The 27,720-nt window shown below is 50.5% G+C and overlaps 1 protein-coding gene across 2 annotated transcripts in view; it reads left to right on the forward strand.

The window, feature by feature from the left end:
* LOC100657191 (diacylglycerol O-acyltransferase 2) overlaps positions 1–27,720 on the forward strand; it is a 112,974-nt gene that overhangs the window by 67,675 nt on the left and 17,579 nt on the right. The window contains exons 1-2 of one of the 2 annotated variants that reach the window (XM_064288724.1): positions 15,305–15,363; positions 23,062–23,190. In XM_064288724.1, the coding sequence (XP_064144794.1) occupies positions 23,184–23,190 (7 nt within the window). In that variant the 5' untranslated portion in view covers positions 15,305–15,363; positions 23,062–23,183. Of the gene's footprint in view, positions 1–15,304; positions 15,364–23,061; positions 23,191–27,720 lie in introns of those variants that run through there. The other variant, XM_064288721.1, reaches the window with a different exon arrangement.

Consider the following 27,720-nt stretch of genomic DNA (forward strand, 5'->3'; position numbering starts at 1 on the left):
ACCATCTGACTCCTACTGACCAAGCAGCAGGTGGGGAAGTCACCCAGAAGGGGGATAGTGCCCATTGTCATCAAGTCAATTTCGACTCGTAGTGATACTGTAGGACAGAGTAGACCTGCCCCATAGGGTTTCCAAGGCTGTAATCTTTACAGAAGCAGACTACTACATCTTTTGCCCACAGGGTAGCTGGTGGCTGTCAATCACCAACCTTTCAGTTAGCAGCTGAGTGCTTAACCACTGTGCCACCAGAGCTCCTTAGGGGGATAGCATCCACTGCCATCAAGTCAATTCTGACTCATAGTGACCCTGCAGGACAGAGTAGAACTGCCCCATAGGTCTCCAAGGCCGTATATCTTTATGGAAGCAGACTGCCACATCTTTCTCCTGTGGAGCAACTAGTCAGTCATGGCCAATGAAGCAAAACCAGAATGAAGTCGAATTTTTTAAAATTTGGGTGATGCGGAACCATAAACATAATGGGAAAAATTATCGGTCAAAGCCCTGGAGTGGGCAACTTGGAAGACGAGTAGTGAGTCCTTTCAGGAACCTGATGCGTGAGACTGGATTATTGCCAGGACTGAGGAGAGACACACATTCGAAGCTGTGCAGTAGGCTGCCATCTTTCTCAGGGCACCTCTGTTTCCAACTCTGTGCAATATTCTACAGGCAAGAGATTTGGTTGTTATGCAACTAATACTCTGCCCTTGTTTTCTAAGAATGAGATTAAGTAGCAGGGCCTGTACCTGTAATTTTTCCTGTTTTGGTTATGGTTCTGGTTCACCCAAATCTTAAAAATTCAGATCTGAACTGGTGTCGCTTCCTAGGACATGATTAAACTGGGAAGAGCCAGTTCAAAGCCCTGGTTCAAATCTCTGACCTTTCAGTTAGCTGCCAACCACTTAACTACTGCACTGCTAGCAACCCTATATAAAGGGATAGTAGAGGGCTTGAAAGGGAAGGGGAGGAGTCCCAGGAGGGTTGCAGCCATGCCACAGAGCAGTGCTGGTTGGCAAACTCCTAGACAAGGAAGAATGAAAGATTGGTGAGAGTTTCTAGACCGGGGGTCATGCTGGGCTCCTTTCCCCCCACCAGAACCTCTGCCCTCCCACCCTCCAGGTAAGCTGAACATTGGGGAACAAAGTTAACCCAGATAAGACCTGGCCTCGGGGTAGGAGAACTGGGGTCAAATCCTAGCCCCATCACTGACAATTTGGCAAGCTCTCCGATTCCCTGAGTCTCAGTTTTTCCCAACTGCAAAGTGGGGATAACCTCACAGGGCTATGGGGGGAAGCTTAAAGGAGGCAATGGATGGGAATTTGCTTTTGCCATACAGTTCCAGTGTTAGGGGTGGTCCTTGTCCCCAGCCTTCTGAGGAGAGAAAACAAATGGACTTGGGGGCTCAGGAAGACAAATTTGAATCCCATTTTACTACTTACTGTGTAATCTTGGACAAGACACTTCACCTCTCTGAACCTCACCTGCAAAGCAGGGTGATAGTTGCTCCTTGCAGGGCGGCTGTGAGGATTTGGTGAGCTCAGGTAGGCCAGGGCCTAGCTTAGGGTAAGGTGCTCGATAAATGTTTGTTTCTGACTTTCTCCCTGTGCCTCTCTTAGGGCAGGCAGCCTCTCTGCCTTATAGGCTGGCTCCTTACCCTCCTCATCTGAGCAATGGAGGGACTAAAGCTGCTGTCATTGTTACATGTCATAGGGGTACAGGCGGGAAACCACTCACAAGCTGCAAGGCAGCAAACACAAATCCTAATGGCGGCACCACACTGGGGACTGTAGCGGGTACTGGGAGGTGCTGCCTTTGGCAAAGCCCACCCTGGTCAAGCCTTCCACAGAGGCTTGGCTTGAACCTCTCTGCCTCTGGTTAGGCCAAAGAACCAATGGGCTGGTAAGGGAAAGATGACCTGGATCCCTGGAGCACGTTCTCATAGCTACCCTGCTCACATGCCCAGTGGAGAAGCAGGGACAGGCCTCTACAGACAGGGATGGAAGGACATCGAGACGTGGGGAAGGAGCCAGGAGGAGTCAGTGCTTGGTGCAAGACTCCCAACCCAACCTCGCACAGGAGAGGACAGTTCCAGGGGACTGAAAGCCTCCAAGAAACTTCCCCTCTGGGCTACTCTAACTCTGGGTCTAGTTTTCATTCAAAGCCAGCCTGGACCTAGCTGCTTAAGCAGTAGCCATGGGTGTGGCAGCTGGAGACCAAGGGGAAGCAGTGCTCTGGGAGTTGGGATGCCAGTGGCTGCTAGCTCAGTGAGGTGGCCCTGAAGCAATCTACTGCCCCTTCCAGCCCTTGGACCTGCCTCTGTATCCTTTGATGTTCCCACGAATGCAGGATTCAAATTAGGGGCCAGATTGTGTTGCCCCATTCCCCATACCCCCACCTCTACACCACCCACCAGGATGAACTTTCTATCCCACCAATCTGATCCAGGTGCCTCTGCTGCTCACACCCGTCCCTTGGCTGTTCATCACCCACAGGATGGACATATTTTTTGGCAGGATTTCACGGCCCTTCAGATCTGGCACCTGTCAAGCTCTCTGATCTCATTTCCTACTCCTTTCCCATCTTCCAGCCACACCAGGTGCTCATGGTTTTTACCTCCTGGCCTTTGCCCACACTGTAGCCTCTGCCTAAACGCCCTTCTTCTCAGACTAATCATCCCAGGCCCAGCAGCAATGTCATCTCCTCTTGACTTTGCCAGTTTACTGTTGCCTTCTCGATACTCCCATAGCACTTTGTCCACGACTCTACTGTATGCATTCGTCAGTCAGTCCACTGTGGACTGAGCTGCTGTGCTGACCCAGGCCCTACACCGGGGCACAGAGTGAAGAGGTTCCTGCCCTGGGGGAGCTCCTGACTCAGTGGAGAGGCAGACGCTTCAGGCAGACAGTGACAGCACAGGAGGGGAAGGCTAAATTTTCTCTCTCACGGTTGCCTGCATCACAGCATGGCTGTCTGTCAATCACTGGCTTTGGGATACCATCTCTTGATTGGGTCTCCTCAAGGGCAGGGACTGGGTCTGATTCCCCTCTGTGTCCCATTCAGGGCCTGGCCCAGAGAGGGTGCTCAAGAAAAAGTAATGAATTAGATGAATGTGGTATATGAATGTTTCAAAGAAGCCTTGATGTCCTGAAGTCTTGCCATTTTAGATATTGATATCTTATTTTTCATAGCAGAGTGCTAACAGCTTTTACATGTTGTGATTTCATTTGATCCTCAAGTACTTAAGTGAAGTCAGCAAGATAGAAGTTGTCACCTCCATTTCATGAAGCAGAAACTGAAACTTAGAGAGGGACAGTGACTTGCTCAAGGACACCTGGCAAGTCAGTGGCAGAGGTGACACCTGAACCCAGGCCTCCTGCCTCCCTGCCTTTTGCATCATACTGTGAGGTAAGGGGGTGGGCCGTGTGTTCCAGCCCAAAGCCTCCTCCACAGGAGACCCTTTTGGAGCAGACACAAGCCACAAACTGACTTGAGATTCTTCCAGGCCAGCAGCAGTTTTTACCCTTAAGAAAACTCAAAACCACCTGTGGGGGGATGCAAGAATCCACTGACACTCTCAGCATCTACCTGGCTGCACCCCTCTTTGTCCAGAAAAATACCGTACCTGTTCCTGTCTCCCAGCATTTGTATATACGAGTCTCTGATGTCCCCTAATCACCTGGTATGCCACTAGCCTTCCCTCAGTTTCTTAAAGGCACCCAGCTCTTTCCAGCCTAAGGCTCACCACGTGCTGGTCCCTCTGCTTGGAATGCCCTTCCTTCTACCCTTTGCCAACTCATGCATCAGCACTCAATGACATTTTCTTAATGAGGTTGATCCCTGACCACTTCCCTCCTGAGATTTATTCAACCTCTCTGAACCGTGGTTTCTTCACCCATAGAAGCTGACATCATGGGCTTGCTGTGAAGGCTGAACGGATTGACACACACACAAGACTCCTATGGCCTCGAAAGGGTTGAACAAATGGAAGTATTTCTAGGTCCTACCAACTGCATTTGTCACACGCTGCCCTGGCACTATGACTTCTGTCATTTCCTCCTGAAGAGATGGTAAAGACCTCAACAACAGAGACTTCCCCTCCTCTTATGTGTGACCTCACATCTAGTTTGCTCGAGCTGTACCCAAGAAATTTGTTTCTTCACTGACAATAAGTCAGTCACTCCACCACATTCTGGTAGACCTCACCTCCTCCTATGCTTTTCTCTAGACCAGTCCTTTCCTCCATTCTCTCTGCCACTGCACTAGCTAGAGGGTCATCCTCTCTCACCTGGGTCCCTTCCACAGCCTCCTCACTGCCTCTTCCATCAGTTCAGCCAATTGCAACTGGTGCAAACCTCCCACCCCTGCCTCACACAGGAGAGAACAGTTCTAGGGCACTGAAAGCCTTCAAGAAACTTCTCCTCTTGGCCACTCTAACTCTGGGTCTAGTTTCCATCTATCTTAGTCATCTAGTGCTGCTATAACAGAAATACCACAAGGGGATGGCTTTAACAAAGAGAAGTTTATTCTCTCACAGTGCAGTAGGCTGCAAGTCCAAATTCAGGATGTCACCTCCAGGGGGAAGGCTTTCTCTCTCCGGCAGCTCTGGAGGAAAGTCCTTGTCTTCAATCTTCCCTTGGTTGAGGAGATTCATAGGCACAAGGACCCCAGGACCAAAGGATGTGCTCTGCTCCTGACACTGCTTTCTTGGTGGTATGAGGTCCCCAACTCTCTCCTTTCTTCTCTTTCCTTTTATCTCCTAAGAGATAAAAGGTGGCACAGGCCGCACCCAAGGGAAATTCCCTTTACATTGGATCAGGAAGGTGACCTGAGTAAGGGTGGTGTTACAATCGCACCCTAATCCTCTCACAATAAAATTATAATCACAAAATGGAGGACAACCGCACAATACTGGGAATCATGGCCTAACCAAGTTGATACATACATTTTGGGGGGGATATAATTCAATCCATGCCACCATCCAAAGCCAGCCTGGACCAAGCTGCTTGAATCTTGCTTAAAAACGAATCTAACCACTGTTATTTCCCTACCTAAAGCTCTCCGAAAAACCCTAACCCTCACCCCAGTGTCTCAAGAGTGGCACTGAAGGACCTTCCTAAGATCAGGCCCAGGCTCCCTTGTTTTAGCCTCATTTCCCATTTGCCTGGGCTCTTAGCCACTTTAGCCCCCCTAGGCCAACCTCAAACATCCTGGCTCCTCCCCTTTTTAAAGATTTTATGCCTGTCCTTCTGCCCCACGCCTCCCCCTTTCCCCCCCCAAACACAAATATATCCATCTGCAAAACTCCTACTGACTTATGGCCAATGAAAATAATTTTGGAGCACTTTCTATGCACCAGGCACTATGCTAGGCTTTTTTTTTTTTTTTTTTCATATCTTACCTCATTTAGTTCCCATAGCACCACACAAACTAACTGTTTTTCCTGGGTTACAGATATGGAAACTGAGATTCAAATAAAGCAAGGCCAGAACTGACCTTCCGGTCTATCTGGTTCCAGAGCTGCTGTGCACTGCTCTCTCTAGGACAGAGGTCTCTGGAATAGATAGTTGCAGGGCCTTCTCTCCTCTGTGGTTCCTCTGCTCTCTGGCTTCCCTTTTGCCAGCATCTTTGTGAGGCTGTGGCTGCCAGCCCCCACCAGTGTGAGCTCCTCAAGGGCAGGGCCTGAGCTGATGGGCCTGGGTCCCCAGCACTCAGTAATGTACAGACGTCCTGAAGGGTCTCTTATTGTGAAGGTTAATATTTTAAAAACATTCATATGTAAAGATTGTAAAATTTTTTTCTTTACTTTTTTTAAATTTTATTTTGTTGTTCAGACTATACACAGCAAAATGTACACCAATCAACTGTTTTCTACACGTACAATTCAGTGACATTGATTACATTCTTCAAGTTATGCAACCATCCTCACGCTCCTTTTCTGAGTTATTCCTCCCATCAGCATAAATTCACTGCCCCCTAGGGTTCATATCTAAACTTTCCAATTGCTGTTGTCACTTTGACCCCATAGAGACAGTTTCGAAAAGAGCATAATGCTCTAGGCAGTTTTTTTTTTACTAGTTGAGCTAAACTATGATTTGGTTTTAAAAAAGACGCTTTAGGGGTTTCTTGATAAACAGTTGGATAGGTAAGGTAGTGTGGGTGGTTTGGGAGCTCAGTCCTAACCTAACTAATCCCAGACCACCGACCAGAAGCAAGACCTTTGCCTCTGCAGCCAAGGCAAGGCCATGTCAAAAGAAGGAAAACAGCTGCCTGCACGCCCTCGGAATGCTTAGCACGTGCTCCGCTGCCCCAGCCCACGTTCCAGCTGCTGGACCATACCAATTTCTATTGGGGAGGGATGGGGGCAGACAGAGGGAGCAGCTGGTATAACCAGACTGACCTGTTGGAATGAGGATTCGTGCGCCATGTCTCGCCAGGACTCCGTGTATTCCGCGCACCACAGGGTCCCCAGCGCTATCTTCGGCCGGGCCGGCGTGGAGCCAAGACCGAGGCGGCCTTCCCTCCCTCCCCCCGCGCCGAATGGTGCGGGCCGCGAAGTGGAACGCCCCGCCCCGCCCCGCCCCGCCCCGCCCCGGCCGCGCCGTGACCCGCCCCGTCTGTGAGGTTATAAAGCGCGGCTCTCGGCGGGCGCAGCGGCAGCTGCCTGGGCTCGGCTCTCGCGCGGCGCTAGGGCTGCTCGCGCTCCGTGTGCCCTCTGTGCCCGTAGCCGCCAGCTTCGGCGCCGTCCCCCGGCTCCCGTGCGCTGCGCAGAGCCCTGGCCCCGGAGGCCGGGGCATGGGCCAGGGGCTCGGGATAGGGCGGCTTTCCGCGGGGCTGTGACCTGCGCCGGCTTCAGCATGAAGGCCCTCATAGCCGCCTACTCAGGGGTCCTGCGAGGTGAGCATCAGGCAGGAGTGAGAGCTCTAATGGAGGATCTGTGCTGTCCCCTGAACGATCTGGGGGATGGGCTGTCACAATGGAAGGGTCTGCAGGGCCTTGAGGACTTTGATGCTGGGGTTTTGAAACTGGATGGGTTTTCAGAAAAGGATGTAACGAAGGGGGCACGACGGCAGGCTGCCGTGTGGTCTTATGATGAGGGCACGTCGCTGTAGGACTGGCCACAGTGCGGGTTGAAGTCCCATCCCTTTCCTTTTATTTTGGGGAAGCTTGCACCCCCTACCCTCAGATCATCAGGATCTGCGATGAGGGGCAAAAGAATGGTTACCAACTCTGCTCCAGGCCTCCAGGCATGGTGGTCAAGCCTGGGTACCGTTCTCCACTCTCGCGCTTATCAGCTCTTGTGACCTCTGCTGTATCGCTTCCTTTCTCCTGAGCTTGTTTTCATCATTTGTGAGGTGCGAAAGAAACCACCGCCCTTCTCGGTTATTAGGGATAATTTCTGTCCAGCCCCCAGCACCATTGGTGGTCTCTGGCAGTTCCCTCCCCCTTCACCTGGCCAGGTGGAGCAAGCTTTGGCAGTGTGAGACTAAATGGGGCAGGGTGGCATGGGTTTTGCAATCGACTGAAACAGCCACCAGATGGGGAACATGTCCCACACCCATCCTTTGTCTTTTCACTAACCAGGCTTTCCCTCTGTTCTCCCTGCCACTGCGCTAGCTCAGGGCCCATCCTCTTTCACCTGGGCCTGTCCCATTCAATAGCAACTCTGAGCCGGCATAGTGTGACCCACACTTCTGGGCTACCAGCATGGAGCTAAGGCCCTCAGTGAATCAGAGAGAAGTTTAGATCCCAGAGCTTTTATCACTCAAGGAAGGGCTTTCTTTCATTCCCCGCCTCCTCCACACCCAGGTATCCCCTCTCATCTTACAGTTGGAAGAACTGAGGTGGGAGAAGGCATGACCTACCCAGAGTTTCCTTACGAGATGCCTTGGTTGGGGGATTAAATACAAACATGGAAGATTCTGGGGGTCATCACAGCTGTCCTGGTCTATGTGCCTGTCTCTCTCAAAACCTTCCCCTCTCCTCCTAAGTATTTATTCAGCTTGCCGAGCTTCTCCTACTTAAGATTTTTCTTTACTAACTAATAATTGCCTACTCCTTCCCTCACCTTCATTATAAAAATAAGAAAAAAAAATGCATGTTAATTATAGAAATTTCAAAAAATATAGACAGAGAAAATAAAAATTGCTGGTAAATCAACTATCCAAAGATAACTTCCTATTAACGTATTACTGTATTTCTTTGTAGTTTTATTTATATGTATTATATAGATAAGCTCTGGTGGCACAGTGATTAAGAGCTCTCCTGCCAACCGAAAGGTCAGCAGTTTGAAGCCACCAGCCGCACCTTGGAAACCCTATGGGGCAGTTCTGCTCTCCTACAGGGTCGCTATGAGTTGGAATCAACTCGACAGCACTCCAAACAACAAAAATAACATATAGATAAAGTTGAGGGCATGCTGTAGATAATGGTTCTGAATCATGTCTTCTCCCTCTTAATATTAAATCACAAGTATTTCCTTAAAAAAAAAAATTTTTTTTTTTTTTATGTTACTTAAAATCATGTATAACATTCTAGTGGTGGCAAGGTAACCCATCCTGAAGTTGTGTCACAGTTGAACTGTGTCCTGGACATTGGTATTGTTCCTCTTGGGATTATCACTGTGGTGCTAGATCCTTGTCTGGCCCTCTAGGTCTGGGTGCTGCTTGTTGCCCTGGAGAGATTCTGAGTGGCGAGCAGCTTGTGCTGCCCTGTGCATCCTGCCTGATAGCCTCTGACAACCCCTCCTCGCACTTAAGAGTGCTTTTTTATCCCCCATGCCCTTTGATGTCTATATCAGGGGAAAAAAGAGACTTGACCAAGTCTTCTTCTCCACATAATGGGGTATGGAATTCCTCCTGTGACAGTCGTTCCTGGAGATTCCCTTCCTTTGGCTTTGTTCTCCACAAGCTGTGAGCTGTATCTTCCAGGAGCCAGGGACCCTCTCTCTCAAGTTTTTGATTTAGAGTTTGTTCTCAAAAGGACTTCTAGCAAATGGTTTTGGGCAATAGTTAATACCATATCAGGATCATTTCCTCATGTTGTTGTCAGATCTGGAAAACATGATTTTTTACTGGCTGCAAGGAATTTCATCATGGGATGTAGCAAGAGCTGGTATGAAATGCAAACCGGTCAGTTTAGCTCGCTGGGGTGCTCTGGTGAAAGACTGGGTAGGGTAGGGGATGTTATGAAACACATTTTGTGTTGTGTGGGCATCTTCATTAGATCTGCTTTCCACATCCTTGGTCCTTGAAGACACTCCCCAGTGGCCTAGTTTGCCTCTATGGATAAAGTCCCACAGTCGTGAGGTGGTGAACTTCGAGTCAGTGGCGGTATTCAAGGAGAAACCATGGATTCTGTGAAGGGCAGTCCTGTGCTGGGTGAGAGATTAAAATAGATACCTCGGTGTCTGGTTCCTTGGCCAAAAGAAGAAGCCCAGCTGTGGGGGGAGCATGGTAGGGTGGGTAGGTATTTGGTGGGGGGGGGGGAATCTGAGTTGCTGTTTTCTAATCTCCAAAGTATTGCTAAGCATGGAGGCTGCAGAGTGTGAAGCTGCAGACTTAGCAGCTCGTGCATCCCTGCTTTTGACCCTGGACAGGGGACTCCTCATGTCAGAGCTCTCTGATGCCTGCCCATATCCCTAGTGTTCAGCACAGGACCCAGCACGAGATGGTGACAGCCCCAGTAAAGTTCTGAGCTGATTATTCTCTGTGGCTCTAAAGACCGAGACTGAGAACAAGGATGGGGTTTATAGGAGAGTGAGGTGGTGGGGGAGTGGGGAGAAGGTTTTGATGTATTGGAGGAATCATTTCTAAAAGCTGTTGAGGACTGCAACTCACTGGGGTGGGTGGGGATGGAGTTCCCCATCACTGGGGGTACGTAAGCAGGGACTTGGTAGGAGGTGAGACTAAGTAGCTAGATTGTTGGGGTGACTCTGGAACTGAGGATTGACAGTTACTTAACCCCATCCTAAGTCATAAAATAGGATAAGAATATCACTCATATCCCCCTGTCCCCAATTCTGTGTGGCTTTCTTCCTCCCCTCTACCGCTCCCTCAACTGTACAGAGACCATAACAGGGGTTATCTGTGCTGCCAAGGACTCATCTGAGCTGGGAAAAGAGGGCTAAGAGAAATATTTTTTTAGAGGCTGGCCAATATGGCCAATATTTTATTACTCAGTGGCCAATATGGGAATCCTGTCCCACCCTCCTCCTGCCCCTGTATTCCACAGCAAGTACTTCAGTCATAAATCATAGATGCCTGTTAGCTCTGAATGTGGCCCAAGCCTCATGTTATAAATGGGAGCACTGAGGCCCCCAGAGAGAAGGGACCCATCAAGGGTAATCAAAGCCAGGGCTGGAGCCCAGATCCATCTCCCAGTCTATGGGAGATCCAGTCTTGCCTTCTTTATCCAAGATCTGGGAGAAAAGTGTGGCGAGGCTGTGAAGGGCTGAGCATAGAGCGCCACATCACAGGTGATCACCTGTTTGCTGACAGAGTGAAGAGTGATCTCCTAGTCTCCATGGTGGGGGTGGCAGATCACCTCTTCCCAAGCTTTTTGAGAAGCTCCCGCAGCTTGCCCTAGTGGATGGAGACACCAGGACCCCCCAGGGCTTCAACTGCCAAGTGAACTACCAGTTGCCTCCATCCTACTTCAAACCTCCCAAACTCCTCGTGACCTATGAAGCCCCATGTCAACAACCTCATCTACCATGTCGCCAGCCACACCCCAAGCACACTGGTGGTCTTCCTGTTCCTCCAGCATTCCCACCAGTTCAGTCCTACCTCAGGACCTTGGTGTTTGCTGCCCTTCTGGCCAGATCTTTGCAAGGTTGGGTTATCATCCAGTCTTCTCTCAGTCACCAACCCCTCTGCCCCCAATCATTGTATCTTGTTTTATTTTTTATAACCCTTATCACTACCCAGGTATCATGTGTATTTGTCTGTTTAGGTAATTGTCTCTACCACAAGAATATCAGCCCCTTGGGAGCAGGGACTTGGCTCAGTGTTGTGTTCCCAGCATCTAGCACAGTGCCTGGTAGGTAGTAAACAAACCAAACCAGACCTGTTGCCCTTGAGTTGATTCCAATTCATAGCAACCCTATAGGACAGAGTAGAACTGCCCCATAGAGTTTCCAAGGAGAGGCTGGTAGATTTGAACTGCCCACCTTTTGATTAGCAGCCAAATGCTTAACCACTGCACCACCAGCGCTCCTGGCAGATAGCAGGTACTCATTAAATATTTGTTGAATGAATGAATAACTAATGGGACAAGCCCTCCTGAGAGCTGCCCATCCCTCCTGGCAAGAAGACTTGCCCTTTGTTTCAGTGTGTTTATCCAGGCCTTGCTTGGGCCTTCTCTGTGCTGAGTGCTGGGGCTACAGCTGTTCCCTGCTTCGGAGACACCCTCAGTCTGGTGAGGAGCTGGCTCTGGGACTGAGCCCCAAGTGGGTGGGGCCAGGCTCACCATGATCCTCCTCATCGCATCCTGGGCTTAGAAGCCAAAGGACCAGAGTTCCAGCCCAGGCTTCCTTCTGGAACATGGCCTGGCTGCTCACCTTCCCCTGGGGATCTCACTCTCCCTATCTGAAAAATAAGATTGTTGTTAGGTGCCATGGTGTTGGTTCTGACTCATAGCCACTCCATGTACAACAGAATGAAATGCTGCCCTGTCCTGCGCCATCTTCACAGTCGTTGCTATGTTTGAGCCTGTTATTGTAGCCACTATGTCATTCCATCTTGTTGAGGGTCTTCATTTTTTTTCACTGACCCCTACCTTACCAAGCATGATGTCCTTCTCCAGGGTCTGGTCCCTTTGATAATACGTCCAAAACACGTGAGATGAAGCCTCACCTTCCTCACTAATCAGGGACATTCTGGTTGTATTGCTGTATTCAGTATTCTTCGCCAACACCATAATTTAGATGCATCAATTGTTCCTATGTCTTCCGTATTCATTGTCCGGCTTTAGCATGTGTATGAGGTGATTGAAAATACCATGACTTGGGTCAGGTGCACCTTGGTTCTCAAGGTGACATCTTTGCTTTTTAACACTTTAAAGAGGCCTGTTGCAGCAGATTTGTCCAGTGCAATACATCGTTTGATTTCTTGACTGCTGCTTCCATGGTTGTTGATTGTGGAGCCAAGTAAAATAAAAACCTTGACAACTTCAGTGTTTTCTCTGTTTATCATGATGTTGCTTATTGGTCGAATTGTGGAGGTTTTTGTTTTCTTTATGTTGAGGTGTAATCCATACTGAAAGCTGTAGCCTTTGATCTTCATCAGTAAGCGCTTCAAGTCCTCTTCACTTTCGGCAAGCAAGGTTGTGTCATCTGGATATCACAGGTTGTTAATGAGTCCTCCTCCAATCCTAATGTCATGTTCTTCCTCTTATAGTCCAGCTTCTTAGATTATTTGCTCAGCATACAGAATGAATAAATATGGTGAAAGGATACAACCATGATGCACACCTTTCCTGATTTTAAACTATGCTGTATCCCCTTGTTCTGTTCGAACGACTGCCCCTTGGTCTATATACAGGTTCCTCATGAGCACAATTAAGTCTTCTGAAATTACCATTCTTCGCAATGTTATCTTTAGTTTGTTATGATCCACACAGTCGAATGCCTTTGCATAATCAGTAAAACACAGGTAGACATCTTTCTGGTATTCTCTGCTTTCACTCAAGATCCATCTAACGTCAGCAGTGATATCCCTTGTTCCATGTCCTCTCTTGAGTCTGGCCTGAATTTCTGACAGTTTTCTGTCAATGCACTGCTGCAACCATTTTTGAATTCTCTTCAGTAAAAGAAAAAAGGGTTAGAAACTTTCGGGGTGAATGTGAGGGTTTTAGTTAACAGGAGTAGGAAGTGCTTTGTAAACCAACTGTGATGCTACCATTGTTGGTGGTGGATTTGGTTTGCTGTTGAGTTGATTCTGACCCATGACAACCCCGTGTGTGCAGAGAAGAACTGCTCCATAGGGTTTTCAAGACTGACCTTTCGCAGCTCCTGTCCGTCCAGAGGTGAGATGAGAAGACAGAAAGGGATAGGAGCTGGTTGAATGGATACAGGAAATCCAGGGTGGACAGGAGGAATGTACAGTCACATTATAGGGATAGCAACTAGGGTCACATAACAGTGTGTGTATAAATTTTTGTATGAGAAACTAACTTGAGCTGTAAATTTTCACCTAAGGCACAATAAAAAGGAAAAAAGACTGTGATCTTTCAGAAGCAGATTGCCAGGTCTGTCTTGCGAGGCACCTCTGGGTGGGTTCAAACCACCAACTTTTTGGCTAGTAGTCAAGAGGTTAACCATTTGTGCCACACAGCTGCCAGTGATGCTTATGTTAGTCCTTATCATTTGTCCTGTGTGACATGTGTGTCAGGCCCCCAACACTATGGAGAGTCGCAGACTCTGCTCTGGGGCATCCAAGAAAGCTTCACCGAGGTGGGGACTCTGGGCGTGAGTTCTTCTGTTTACTGATGGAGCGCTGCCTGTGTGTCAGACCCTGTACTGCACGCGCAGATGGATCAGCTGTGGTTCCTGCCTTTGAGGAAACAAGACCGGTGGGGATGTTTACAAGATGACTGCGCCATGATGGGGAAGGAAGCACAGGGGGATTGTGAAGGTCTGCAGGTGAGGGTGGGGCAACTAAGTTATCCTGGGATCAGGGAAGGCTTCCTGGAAGAGGTGACATTCGGTCTGGTTCTTCAAAGATGAATAGATGTTAGCAAGGTAGACAAGAACATTCAGGCAGAGGGAACAGCATAAATAGAGGCACCAGATTTGAATGGATGGGGCATCCCAATTTTAAGACCCCTGAGCAGCCCTCCTGTGCTGGGGTCCTGGTGCACTGAGAAGCAGAGACAAAGGAGACAGAGAGGATGTTGTCTCCAGGCCTGGGGAGGCTCACCCAGGCCCATTGGGGAGGAAGGTTTGAGTTCTTGAGAAAGGAGCCTGGTACAGTCAGCATTTCTTGGCCTCTGGAGCCTTCTGGGTATGGAGCTGCTGCTAGATTTGAGGGTCCACAGGCAGAGCCCTGGCCTAGGTGTCAGGCCTGGGGTCTGTCCAGCCCCTGTTCTGCCACTGAACTACTGCGTAGTCTCTGCAAAACACTTCTCCTCCCTGCCCCTTAGCCTCCTTATCTATAGAATGGGCAGAAGCATGATAAGAGTATCTGTCCAGCTTATAGTAAAGACCCAAGGAGGCTGGACATGTGAACCCTCTGGGCAAGTCAACAGAAGCAGGAACTGTGAACTCCTTTTATTATTATAGCAGATTTAGCAGTCCTGACCAAAGGGTCAGAAGCCTAACTTTGCATCTGCTTCCTGTGTGATCTTGGGGAAGACCTTTCTTCTTGGGCCCTCAGCTTCCTCCTCTGTATAGTGAGGTGGGCTGAATGAGATGATCCTTTTGAGTTCCTTCCAGTTCCGCTGGAGAAATAGATTCCAGCCTTGCCTCTGACTTCTGTGGGCCCCTTGGGGTCAACCTCCTCCTTATTTTTATCTTCAACTCCACCTTGTGAAGATGGGGCTCACATCTGCTGGGGCCCAGGTAAGTGCCTTAGCAGAACCCATCTCCCCATGATACCCATGCATTGTGATAGGGGCCTATTTGGGAGACTCCTTGATGATGCTCCTGCAAGCTGGTTGTGTTGCCATGGCAACCCCTTCCACTTCAGTAGGTATTTTTTTCATGTGCTAGGTCTGAGGGTGGGTGTGGGAAAAGGCCTTCAGGGTTCTCAGCGATTACGTCCGGGGTCTTCGTTGCAGCCTCAGAGTATCGGGGACATGGTGTCCTGAGAGATCCTACTTCATCCTCACTTCCCAGGACTCTATCTTACTTCATGAAAACCTAATATGTGAAAACTCAGGCTTCTAGAGTAGCCTGAGGAGGGCTTTATATTTCCTATAGGGAAATCCTCTGTGGATAAACATTTACTAGTGATTTCTAGCAGAGCACCAAAGGCCAAGTTGGCAAGACCCCAGACTTCAGTTAGTCTACCCTAGTGTGTCCCCTAATTCAGTGCCAGTGGGGAAACTGAGACCTAGAGAGGGGAGGAAGAGGCAGGGGTCCTAGTGACTCTGTGGGTGCCCAGGAAGCCTGCTTCTGGCCAGGACCCTGTACACCAGGCCCTGAGGAGTACAAGGATCCTGACTGCCTGGTCAGTGCATCCCTTCCAGCACACAGAAGCACAATGACATGTTGGTTTTCCAATGGTTTGGCTTCCCCTTTGGACCAGATGTCCTGATGGGCTCTGCTTTAAGGACACCTGATTTTCTTACAAGGGATTATTTGTCCTTCCAGAAAAGAACTCACGAGTGTGCTCCAACCCCCAGTGCCTAAACAGTGCCTAGAACCAGGTAAATGGCTGGCTGGTTGTCTCAGGGCCCTTAGGCGCCACCTGAACATGGGGTGGAGGGGATGGGGGATTGGGTGGCTCTTCCTGGCCTCCAGGGTGATCAAGACTCCTTGGTCTGACATTCCAGTCCTTCATCCCTCCCCCTCCACTTAAGCAACTAGGCTCACACACTCCATGGTCTCTATGCTGTCTCTCCCTCCTCTGGGCCTTTGCAAATGCAGTTCCTGCTACCTGGAGTCCTGACCTTTTACCTCCCTGCTGTTAGCCTGGCAACTCTTAATCATCCTTTCTGTCTACCCGAGCTGTTACTTCCTCCAGGAAGGCATCCTTGAGGACACACCCTAGGCTGAGTAGGGGCCTCCCCTGGATTCTCTCTCCCTGACTTACCTTCTGTGTATAATTGTTCACAGCTCTCTTTCCCCGGCTGTATCCAGGGTGTAGGGCCCAGGAACAGAGCTCAGCCTCTAGCTGGTGTCCAACAAGCAGAGGAGAGTCAGGGCCTTGAAGCTCCTGGCCTAGTACAGAGCATGGCCTTAAAGGGTACTTAGAAAGTGCTTATTGGTTAGATGTTAACATTTGGGTTCCCCTCATCTCCCTTCCTCCTGAGCCTTCCATTGTTGCCTTTACCTTTAACCCCAACCCTCCAGCCTAAGGAAACCTTTCCTTCCTGATTCCCTAGAAAGCCCTGTTTGCCTCTCATGGCACAGGTCAGTCAGCCATGGACTGGGTTTATCTTGTCCAGGCCCTGTTTAGTCATTGCAGTCCCATTTGAGCATTTAGTCATTTAGCAAACGTTGACCAGGCGCACCTGCTCTGTGCATGGGGACCCAAATGAATCAGATGTGGTCCCTGCAAATAAACACACACTGTATCCCATAATGAGAAAGGCTGAGTCCAGCAGTGAGGTTGGGGCATGGGATGTGGTCATGCCAACCTGGGAGGCCAAGGAAGGCTTCCCAGAGGACAGGTTGGCAGGTTGGTCTCCAAAGAGTCAGCGCTCACTGCCTTCTAGGTGCCTGGGAAGTAGGTGGTGAACAACCGACCCAGCCAGACTTGGAGGTGACGGGACTCTACCTGAGGGATTGTAAGCAGGGCCAAGAGTGTGAGATGTCCTGGAGGGCAGGAGCCTCTGGCTGAGCATGTTGTGTGGCACCGGGTGGAGGCAGCTTTGTGTGTGCGGCTCGGGAACCTAGCCCTGGACTGGGACCCTTTAAACCATCGTGCCTGGCCCTCCAGAGCTGGCATTTTTGTATGACTGGTCCTGTCATCATCACACTTGTGGGCTTCTACTAAAAGGTGCCTGGGGGAGCCTAGAAGAAAGCTCACTTCTGACCTTGAAGAAGTGGCATCTATTTGGCACTTGGCTTTGCTTCTTGGACCTCACTGGGGCCAGAAGGATCTGCCAGGGGTTTGTATGTCCATCCCTCTGCCTCCATGAAGGCTCATACCCAGCCCTTTGTAGTAGTTTGGTGGTGACTTCCTCACGTCCACTTGGCACCTGGGAGTCGAGGGAAAAGCTCTGGGTCTGACAGTAGGCAGTCACCTTAGGCCCAGGTAGAGCCAGGTGTGGTGTTCTTTGGGCTGGGGATGTGAGCATGATGACTGCCCACTTGAGGAGCCCTTCTGGCCGTTGACACCTCTGTCACATTCCTGGCATCTTTCTAGTGTTCCAACAGATGTGCCAGACACTCTGGCCCTTTTCCATAAGTTATTTACACTCTTCACAGCTGCCCTGGGTCATAATTAAAGAGTATACTGAGGTAAGAGTCAGAGCCGAAAATTGAATCCCAAGTTGGTTTGATGCCAAAGCTTATACTCCAGGACATGGCAGGGGTCATTACACCCATTCAACAGGAGAGGACAGAGGGGAAGTGACTTTCAAGGTCACATAGCAGGCAAGAGTCAGAGCCAAAAATTGAATCCCAAGTCAGTCTGATGCCAAAGCCTGTACTCCAGGACACGGCAGGGGTCATTGTACCCATTCACCAAGAGAGGACACCAAGGCTCACTTGATAATTAACCTGCATTCACACAGCTCTTTAGTTTTTACGAAGCTCTTGCCTATGTATTACCTCATTTAATTCTTGCAGCAATCTGGTGAGGTAGATACCAGTGCCACTGCACAAATGAGGAAACTGTAGCTTGTCCAGGATGTGACTCACCAAGGCCACACTTCCTGTGCATTAGGGGCCAGGTTCTCCTGCCTCCCAGCCTCCTGTCTCTGCACCTTCTCCAGGCTGGCACGCCCCCACCTCAGATACCAGTAGCGGAAGTCGGGGAGGAAGCAGTACAGGCTGTCCAGGGGCTTGACCTGCCCATCTCTTCTGCAGACGGTGTTTCCCCACGTGTGCTCTTGCCTCCCCAGGGAAGCCGGCCCTGCCCAGTGCCTCCTGCCCCACACGCCACAGATCCTCTTGGCCCTCTCTCTACCTCATTACCCCAAGTTCTTTTTCTTCATAGCTCTCATCACTGTCTGATGTTACATCATACATTTACATGTAGGTGTTTTAACTCTCCCTCAGCAGAGTTTAACCTGCTGATTAGCTGAGACATTATCTCCTGTGTTCACTGCTGTTTCCCTAGTGCTAGGACAGTGCTTGGCACCTCGGAGGTGCTCCATGTTTCAGGTCTTATCCCCACCCACCTCGTCCAGGAAGCCACCGTTGACTACTTGACCTGTTTCTGACTTCTCTACTCTCAACTTCTGTTTTGGGTAAGCGTGAGCCCCCACGTCTAGGATGCTGTGCATTGTGTTGGGACCTGCCTCATTATCACCCACTCCGAGTCCTTGTTTTGGCACTTCTCCCCAACCACAGTGGCCACTTTCCTCCTCTCTGCCTCCCCAGATTTTGTCTTCAGGGCCCCGCTGAGGCTGCACCACTTCCTTGGAGCCTCTCCTGCCACTACCCACCTTCTATCACACAACCTCATGACCACGCACCTCTTGGAAAACTTTGCATTTGCTCATTATTTCTACCCCTTCTCACTCCGGTAGATGATGAACAATGAATCACCTGATAAATGCCAGCTGCATCTTATATGCAGTTTTTTTTCATTGAATCTTCCTACCAACGCTGTGAGGTGGGGGTCTTTATCCTCATTTTACAAATGAGAAAACTGAAGTCAAGAGAGGTTAAGTGACTTGCCTGAGGTCACAGAGCAAAGCAGGGGCAGGACTGACCCAGAACCCTTCTGTGGTCATGCGGGCTGGGGCTCAGACTCTGCTGCCCTCTGGAGTGTGTGAGAAGAAGCCCAGCAAACCCTGGTTTCCTCAGCCAAGGGGTACAGCCTCCCTGGTCACTCTGCTATCAGATGTTGGGCAAAGAGCTGTCAGACACACCCATTGCCACCCCCACCCTGGGCTGGGCCCCTGGGACTGAGGGGTGTTTGGCTCAGTGGCAGCTCTGGTTTAGCTCTTGCAGCAGGAGCTCGACTTTTGGGACTTGCGAGCGCATGTGGGGACGGGTGGGGTGGTTCACATTCCTGGCACAGCCAGCCTGTAGGAGAAGGCCCCACTAGACTTGGGGCCTGGTATGGGGCAGAGTAGGCAGCCATCCCCTAGCCAGAGGTGTGTTCCTGAATTCTGGGTGTGGACTGGTTTGTGGGGGCCAGCTTGCAATAGCGTGGCATTGTGGAAATGATGAGGGACTCGGAGCCTAAATACCTGCCTTGAGTCTTGGCTCCGCTATATCCTGACCTTGAACAGGTGATTTGACCTCTCTTGGGTTCTCTTCACCTCAGTTTCCTTCTTGTGAAATGAGGTTGTCAGTCCCTGCCTAGCCTATCTTCCAGGGAGTGCTGTGGGACAGTGAAGCACCCTGTAGTCGGAGGGAAGGTAGTACATTTCTGGGTGGTAAGAAAGCTCCTTCAGACTTCCCTGGCAGCTCTTCTTCCTCTGCCTTCCCCAAATCTAGGAGCAAATGAGCTGTGTGAATAAATGGTGAAATGTGCCCTGGGGTGGGGGTGAGGGGAGCAGCTATTTGAATAGACAATAGACAGTCACCAGTGTTGAACTTCCCACCTAATGTACAAGCCATAGTTACAACCCATACTTAGAAACCAACCCCCCCCCCCGTAAAGCCCATTATATTAAAAATCCAAGGTACATGCAATAATGGTTCATAACAACAAATGATTGCTACTTTGCAATGTCCATTAAAACATTATTATTTCTGTATTATTATGTTAAAGATATTTTAGTGTGTACGGAAGTATTCCTTTAATGTTCGTTACGCATAGAAAGGTACACTGTATACTAAATACTAAGACAAACACTTGACTGGTGTTAGATATTAACCGTCCCTAACTCTTCCAGATTATGTACAGATTTGACTCAAAGACAGACTTAGAAACGGAACTTGTTCGTAACCCAGGAACTGCCCGTATTGAGAATCTTTTGTCATAGGACTAGTCAATTTATTGTACTGTAGCCTCACCTTCTCCTCCCATGAAAAAAAGAAGTCTGTAGGTAGGGGCTTCTGTTCTCACAGTTGGGAAACTGGGGCTTAGGGACGCTGAGAGAGGTTTACTCACTGTCTCCAGGGTCTTCAGTGGTGGAGCTGCCTGGCAGCTCAGTCTAACTTGTGGTCCAGGCCTCCAACTGCCTCTGGGGCTTATGAATTCAGTCACCCATTCACAAACCTCTACCTATTCCTTCTTTCATTGGGCCCTTTGCAGAACTCTGGGCACACAGATGAATCAGGTCCCAGTCCTGACAGCCAGGAGTCGCTAGCAAAGGAGCCAAGTGAACAGGCCCTAACTATGGTGGGACTGGTGCTGTGAGAGTGTGAGGGAGTGTGGGTGTGCCGAGAGAGGGTGGAGGGTGGTGAGGAGCAGATTTTACAGGGACGTAGCTAGAGGCTGAGGCTCCCTGCTAGCCCCATCCAGGAGTTGGGAATACTCAGGCTGGGTGAAGGTGGTGGCATTGGTGGCATCTGATGGCAGCATGGGCATCCACACCAGCTTCTACTGAACCCCTCCCAGCCATGTCTAGGGCAGAGGAAGTGCTGACAGCTTGGTGGCAAGGACTGGTAGCGACCTGGGGGTTCCCAACTGAATCCTTACTTCCCGTCTGTCTGAGCAACTGCCCTAGGCCTGCTGCAAGGTAGAAAGTATCTAGGTCCCAAATACCTGGCCAGGAGTCCTCAGGAGGGTGGACTTCAGAGTGAGTGCAGTTGAAGTGACCATGCAGTTCATTTTTCCCTCTTGCCCCCGTTTTATAGATGGGAAACTGAAGCCCAGAGAGGTGAGGTGATTTGGGCAAGTTAATGGCAGTCAATGGTAGAGCTGGCACTGGAACCTCAATGTCTGCTGCCACTTTACCTGCCACATAATTAGGGTGCCTGGTCCTAGCCTACCCTCTGAAGAACAGGGCATTCATTTTCCCCTGTCCCCTCCCTGCATCCTCCCTGCCCCCGGCTTTGTTGTATGGAGAAGAGAGAAGGCACTTGGGAAAACCTGCAGCATAGGGCCAGGGCACAGGCCTGGAGACTGGGCCTGAACTGAGTCCAGCTCTGCCATCTTCTGACTGAGTGACCTTGGTCATGTCACTTCTCTGAGCCTTTCTCCACCACCATCAAAATGGGGGTGATGATCCCAAACTCACTGGGCTCTTGAGTCAGAGTGCCTATGGAAGTACTTTGGAGGCTCCAAAGCTTCGTGGGCTTCTTGGCATCATGCCTGCCACCTAGCCCTACAGGGAGGGAGCCAAGGGGCCCACCGAATGGCCAGAGCAGAAGCTTGCTCTTCCTGTCATTCAGCAAACCTTTCTGAGTATCTGCTCTCAACCAGGCCTTGGCAGGGCTCTGGGGACCCAGACATGGATTGACTCAGGCCAGCCCTCAGGAATCTCCCAGTCTGATGGAAGAATGGACTTGTAATCAGCAGTTAATACAAGGTGAAGGCAGTGGGAGCCCAGAGGGAGGGCCCCCGGAAAGGTTTCCTGGAGGATGTGATGCCCTCTTTGGGTTTCAAAGGAGAGTTAGAGGATCATCAGATGGGCAAGGTAGGGAGAGGCCTTCTATACAGAAGGAGCAGTAACTTGATATTTCATAGGTTCATAGGGAGCTTCCACTGGTGCCTGGGGTTCAGCCTCCATGGACAGGCCAGCTCCTGGGGCAGGGTTCTGGTCAGCCAGGTTAGAATTATCTGGCCAGGAGGCAGCTGAGAGGGCCTAGGCCTGAGGAATGCAGAGTTCCAGACCTCCCTCTGCCCTCCCTCTCCAGAAGCACCAATCTTTATTCCTCAGTACTTTGTGAACATGTCCCGCTTTGTTAGCATAGCAGGGCTGTGGGTACGAGTTGGGGCTAGACAAGGCAGGATGAGAACAGAATGGGCAGTGTGGGAAATGCCTGGGCTTTGGCTGGACTTGCTGTGGGATTTGGGAGAGTCCCTCAGGGCCTCAGCTTCTGGATGGTATAATGGGTGAGAGTTGCACAAGATGGTCTACAGTTCCTGCACTCTGACCTTATCTGATTATAAAAGACTGATAAGTTTAGCAGAAGGATCTGGATTAGGCACAAGGAAGGATTTTTAGGTCTTCCTGGTCATTGGAGATGTGGAGAGATGTTGATTGGGGATATGTCACCAATGTGGAATTTCTACCCCTGCCCCCAAGCAAGAGGGCTGCCATAAAGCCACAGTTGGTTGGCCCTGATCCAAAGGTAGGGGGCTGGACAAGATGACTCCAAGGAGTGCTTTCCTTCAGCACTCCTTGAGCCATGGCCTTGGGATCCCATCTGCTGTAGGAAACAGTCATGAGATGTCAAAGTGACCATCAGGCTACCTTTTCTCCATTGCCCTTTGTTCATGCCCAGCAGGAGGCAGCAGCTGTTGGATTTCAGGGCATCTTCCTGGGGGCACAGCCACAGAGCCAATTAAATGGGCATAAAAAAAAAAAACCTTGTCCTAACTCCCAGGCTTGGCATTTCCTTGGTAGCAAACATAATTCTAGCCACTGGTATCCTCCAGGCAGCCTGTAGCTCACTGGCCACTGGACCCTTTGGGGAAGCAAAGGCTTCTACCTGCCTCCTCTCCAGGTCCCAAGCTTGGGGCACAGAGATGAAATTGACAGTGTACATCTCTCTGAAGGCCTGGGGACCAGTGTTCGTGTCTGGTGGTAGTGGTGGTATTGGCGTTATTGTGGGTGGGGGTAAAGGGCCTCAGCTGCTGTTAGCCCTGGAGATAAGGTGGGGGGCGGGCAGGGAAGGGATTATGGATGCTCAAAGTACACTTGGAGGGAAAAAAAAATTGCAAATTGGATGTTGCACCTGTGTCCTTGGCCTCACAGACACAGATAGCAAAGATCAAATATTTGTACTAGATCCAGATAATGAATAAGGACAGGAGTTTTGTTGGAGCTGGGGGAGGGAAAAGAACAGACAATTACAGAGAGCCTCTCCAAGGTCCAGCCAGGGCTAGCCTCTTTAGATATTGCATTTGGTCTGCAAAACAACTCTATGAGGTGGACACCGTTACCATTACGTGCATACAGAAACTGGGGCACAAGGAAGCATGTGAACAGCCCAGAGTTAACAAAACTATTGGGTGACAGGGCTAGGGTTTGAACCTCCCTCTGGCCGAATCTGTGGCCCCTGCTCCTCTCACATCTAGGAAGGTGTTTGTGGGAGGTGCGTTGGGGTGGGGACTCTGAAGCTCAAGGGAAGGATGGCATCAGGCTGACATCTCCCTTCTGCTGCAGGCACTGGCTCCAGCATCCTCTCCGCCCTCCAGGACCTCTTCTCCATCACCTGGCTCAATAGGTCCAAGGTGGAAAAGCAGCTACAGATCTTCTCGGTGCTGCAATGGGTCCTGACCTTCCTTATGCTGGGTAAGCTGGGGCTTAGAGGTCAGGTAGGCAGACAGGCCAGGGCCACCTCCCCAACAGAGGTTAGAGCAGAAGCTCTGCTCTACAGGGCTAAGTGGTGAGGGCCACGGGCAGCCACTGAAGAACGTCTTCCCACTCACTCACCACCTTTTGGATCCTGGATCAAGTGCTGTCCACCTAGACATGCGTGAGCACTAAATGAGATTCAGTGGGAGGTGGTGATGTGGTTCCCATTTTATAGATGGGAAACTCAAGTCCCAGAGATGGTAGGTAACTTGCCCAAAGTCATGCCTATTTGGATCCAGGTCTGTAGGTCCCCTAAAGCCTGTGCTTTTCCCACAGTGCCACTCTGTCTCCCAGCAAGTATTTTCCAGCAGTCATGATGCTTTGCCTTAGAGAGATGTGGTGCTGGGCTTGAGTCCTGACTACCACAAATAAGTTCTGTGACCTTACATAGGTCGTTGAGCTCTGTTAGTTTCTGCATTTCGAATGTGAGGAAAAGCTGCCTACCTCACATGGCTCTTGTGGAGATTAGAGGTAAGGATGAAAGCACTTAGCACAGGGCCTAGTCGAGGTGGGTGCCTATTATATGGGAGCTATTGTTGGGCAGTATCCTCTAGCCTCAGCCCCGGCCATCATCCACCCCTTGCTAGCCGTATTTCCCAACTGCTTGCCTCGGCCAGTTTAGTGCTTGCTTCTTTCTGTCTGTCAACACTTCCCATGTCAGTGCTTTGATTGCTCCTTTTGCAAGGCTGGGTGGGTAGCCATCCAGGCCAGGTTCAGGGCATTGTGGATTGTCCAGAGGGAGGGTGGAAGGCCACCCCCTGTTCTCCTAGAAGCCTCTTCTCCCTCCCACAGGCCCCCATGTCCTTAGCATAAGAAGTAGCTTCCCCAGCACATCAGGTCAGACAAACCTGCTGCAAAGCACCATAGAGTACATTCCAGAGCCAGTGAGAGAGTCCTTGTGGGCTAACAACTCTTCAGGATTGTCCAGGCTGATTGGAGATTATCAGCAGTTACCATGTCAGTGTAGGGCAACCATCCTTCCAGAAGGAATGGGGGCTCTAATACCATGCATCCAGGGCAGCTGCAGGGCAGAGGGTGGGACGGGGGTGCTATATGTCAACTCCCTACAATGTGCCAGGCACTTCACATGTCTTTCCCCAAATCCCCACTTCATAGGTGAGGAAATGGAAACTCACAGAGTTTCCATGACAACCTGAGACTGAGACTCACTAAGTGGCAGAGTTGGAATATAAGCAGAAGCCTGTGCACGGGCCTTGCCTGGGAGTCCAGGATTAGTGAACCTGGTCTAAAACAGCCAGTCTTCACCCTTAGGCCCAAGAGTGGGCTTCACGGGCCCCTAAAATTAAATGCAAAGACATATGCGAGAGTGTATGTACATTTTTCTGGGGAGAAGGGCCATTGCTGTCTCGGATTCTTACAGAGACTTCTGGTCTGAAAAAGATAAACACTGGTCTGGGGAACAAATTAAACTAGCTCCCTCAGGGCTGAAAGCCCCAACTTTGCCTGTATGCGACCAGTTATTAGAATCCTGGGCTGGAGAGCACAGTGTTCAGATAGGGAGCAGGGGGTCCCCTGGGGGCAGAGCCTGGCCCAGGGTCACATGAGAGGAGGTAGTAGGACCAGGACAAGAACCCAGGGACTCCAGCACCCCAGATCCCTGTCTAGTCTGCTGCACCAACATTCTTAGTCTCCAGTTACACCCCAAAAGACATCACCATCCCTATCTTAGTGGGCCGGTGCTTGGCTGGTAGGGGACTGAGCAGCTGGTAGAACCCCAGCCTACGCAACAGGTGTTGGCTTCAGACTGTAGGTTAACAATCGATTAGGCCCAACCGCAGCCCAGAAACCAGCCCAGCATCTTCCCAATGCCTTTGTGTAGGCGGGAGCTAGGCCTGGGTAGATGGGCAGGTCTGCTGAGCCCTGCTAACTACTGCCTGAGCAGCCCCAGCCCCTGCCTGCTGCTACCACCCAAACGCACTGGCCAGGGCTCGCCTGGTGATGCAGAGACTGCCAGAACCCTATCGGCCTCCTTCTGGACCAGAGGTTTCTTACCATTTTTGTGCCATGGAGCCTTTCTCAATGTTTTAAAATGTATGATGTAGAGATTTCAAAGATTATCTCAAAGGAAACCAATGATACTGAAATATAAATACCCACATTAAAAAACCAAACTTAATAGGTAATAGTATATGTTCTTTTTAATTAAAAGATTAAATAAAAAGTTCTAGCAGCAGGTGTAATAATTAATATAATGCTTTTAGTGATGAATAAATGATATTTCAAGGTACCTGCAGTTGCTATAATGTAATGTGAAAATACCTTCGTTTTCTGTTGGTGTCGCTATCAACAAGTACTGCTAATACCACTCTGGTGTGTGACCCACATTTGCAAGCGAAGGAAATACTAAATTTCCTTAAGAGAGAAATAAAAATAAAGATGTCCTTTTTTATCCCATCCAAGTCCATGAACCTCCATATTGGACACTTACTGTGTCAGGGGCATAGCAAGGGTAATGAGCACCCAGGGTCAATCTCTAAGTTGCGCTGTCTACCTCCCCACCCTCCCCCCCCGCCCCCCCGCCTCCAAGATGAATAGATGTTAATAGTGGTGACCAGTCAGCAGAAATGCCCTCCCCCCTCTTTTCTGGCTGCCTCAGTCAGATGTGTTTCATATTAGTGACACCTTGGGATGTCATTCCATGCCTCACCTGGTGCCCTCCCCCAGACTTGTGCCCAGGGCACATGCCCCACTCTAAGCTCCCCCTTGCTACATCTCTGTATTGTGTGCCAGGTTCTGTATTAAGCCCCCTTCAAACACTCTCAGTTAATCCTCCCAAAACCCTGAAAGGAAGTTGAGGCTCAGGGACAAACATGGCAAGTTAGTGGCAGGGCCCTTTCTCTGTGTGGCCCCAGAGTCTATACTCTCCCGGGCCATGCTGCTGCCTCCCCTGCCACCAAGTACCCACAGGCTGCCTTGTACTCTGTACCTCGGGGGTCCAGAGCTTTGTGTCAGGAGCTTTTTTGTGGGCCACTGATACGTGGGGCAGGGGGCTGGAATGTGAAGGTGATCCTGTGCCTCCCATATGTGGACCAGGAAGGGTATTTCAGGTACATGGTTTCTGTCTCATTGACCAGTGGCATTGCTTTGTCCTGCAGCCCCACAACCTTAGAGGTGGAGCAGGGTTAGCTAGTCCGTTGTTCAGAGGGTGATGGTTAAGTCTGATAAAGGGAGGTCATTTGGTGGGCTTAGTTCATTCTCTTGCTCAATAAGCCTTTCCTGTGTTGGTTGCACAGGCTGGAGAGATCAGTCTGACCTGGTTCTACTTCCCAAGGAGCTCATGGGCTGTCTGCCAGAGGGAGGGAGGATAATGGGAAAGGCAGATAGCAATGAGACATGTAATAAGTGCTGTGAAATAGGTGCTGCGGACACCCAGGGGCTGCAGGGAGTGGGCCTATGGGCACTCAGGGCCTGGGGGGAGTGGGCCTGTGGACACCCAGGGGCTGGGGGGAGTGGGCCTGTGGACACCCAGGGGCTGGGGGGAGTGGGCCCCCAACCGAGAAAGCCTCGGACAGGAACACAGTCAGTGGACCCTTAGTTGGTTCTCTTCTCCTCCTTCCAGGCTGCCTTAGCACCAGAGTAAGGACAAGTAGGCAGGAATATCCTCCTTCCCAGAGAGACCAGAGCTCTAGGCAGCAGGACCTGGAGCTCAGCGCCCTCTAGTCCTCTACCCCTCAGAAGAGTTAGGGGTTTGCTGACAGCTACTTCTTCAGCTGTCCAGACCCTAGCCTGAACCCCATGGACACTGGAGCATCCACCAAGCCTGTAAAGGAGCTTGGATACCTGTGGAGCCTATAGAGCTAGAGAGTGGCCCTTTTTCCAGACCTAAGAAAGGGGACCAGAGGCAAACTACAGGACAATGTGAATGACTTTGTAAGTGGCCTTAACTTAGATATAGCCATTCACCAAGTTGTCTCAAGTCCTTCACAGTTTGCCTTTAACAGGGTCTTCTAGACTGCACATGCTTCCCTAGAGATTAATCTTCCACATCTGTATGTCACACTCCTAAGCTGGTCCTGAAAAACTGGATGCCTGGCTGCTCTATGTTCACTGCCCCTCCCAAGGTAGTTGTGTTCTATCTTGAGCTACCCTGGGGAGACGCTGGCTCAGGAGTCTAGAACAGGACTGGATTGGGGAGGACAGAGGGCCACCATTCCCCTGCCCTCCAGGAACTCTTAGGCTCCTGGAGAATCTGTGGCTGGCCCTACCCTCTCCCTCAGGAAACCAAAGGAAGCCCAGCGTGCTGGGAAGAAGACAGGATGAGCTCCAGAGCCAGGCAGCCCTGGAGCACCCCTGACAAGCTCAGTGCCCAGCACAAGATGGGCACGCAGAATGAGTTGGGTTCTCCCCGGGGGCAATGGAGAGGGTGCTAGAAGGACACCATGCTTCTTCTACGAACTGGGAGTGCCTGCTGCCCCCCAGCCCTGTACTGGACACTAGGGGCCAAAG

This window comes from Loxodonta africana, chromosome 7 (genome assembly GCF_030014295.1).
Source record: "Loxodonta africana isolate mLoxAfr1 chromosome 7, mLoxAfr1.hap2, whole genome shotgun sequence".
Classification (NCBI taxonomy): Eukaryota; Metazoa; Chordata; class Mammalia; order Proboscidea; family Elephantidae; genus Loxodonta; species Loxodonta africana.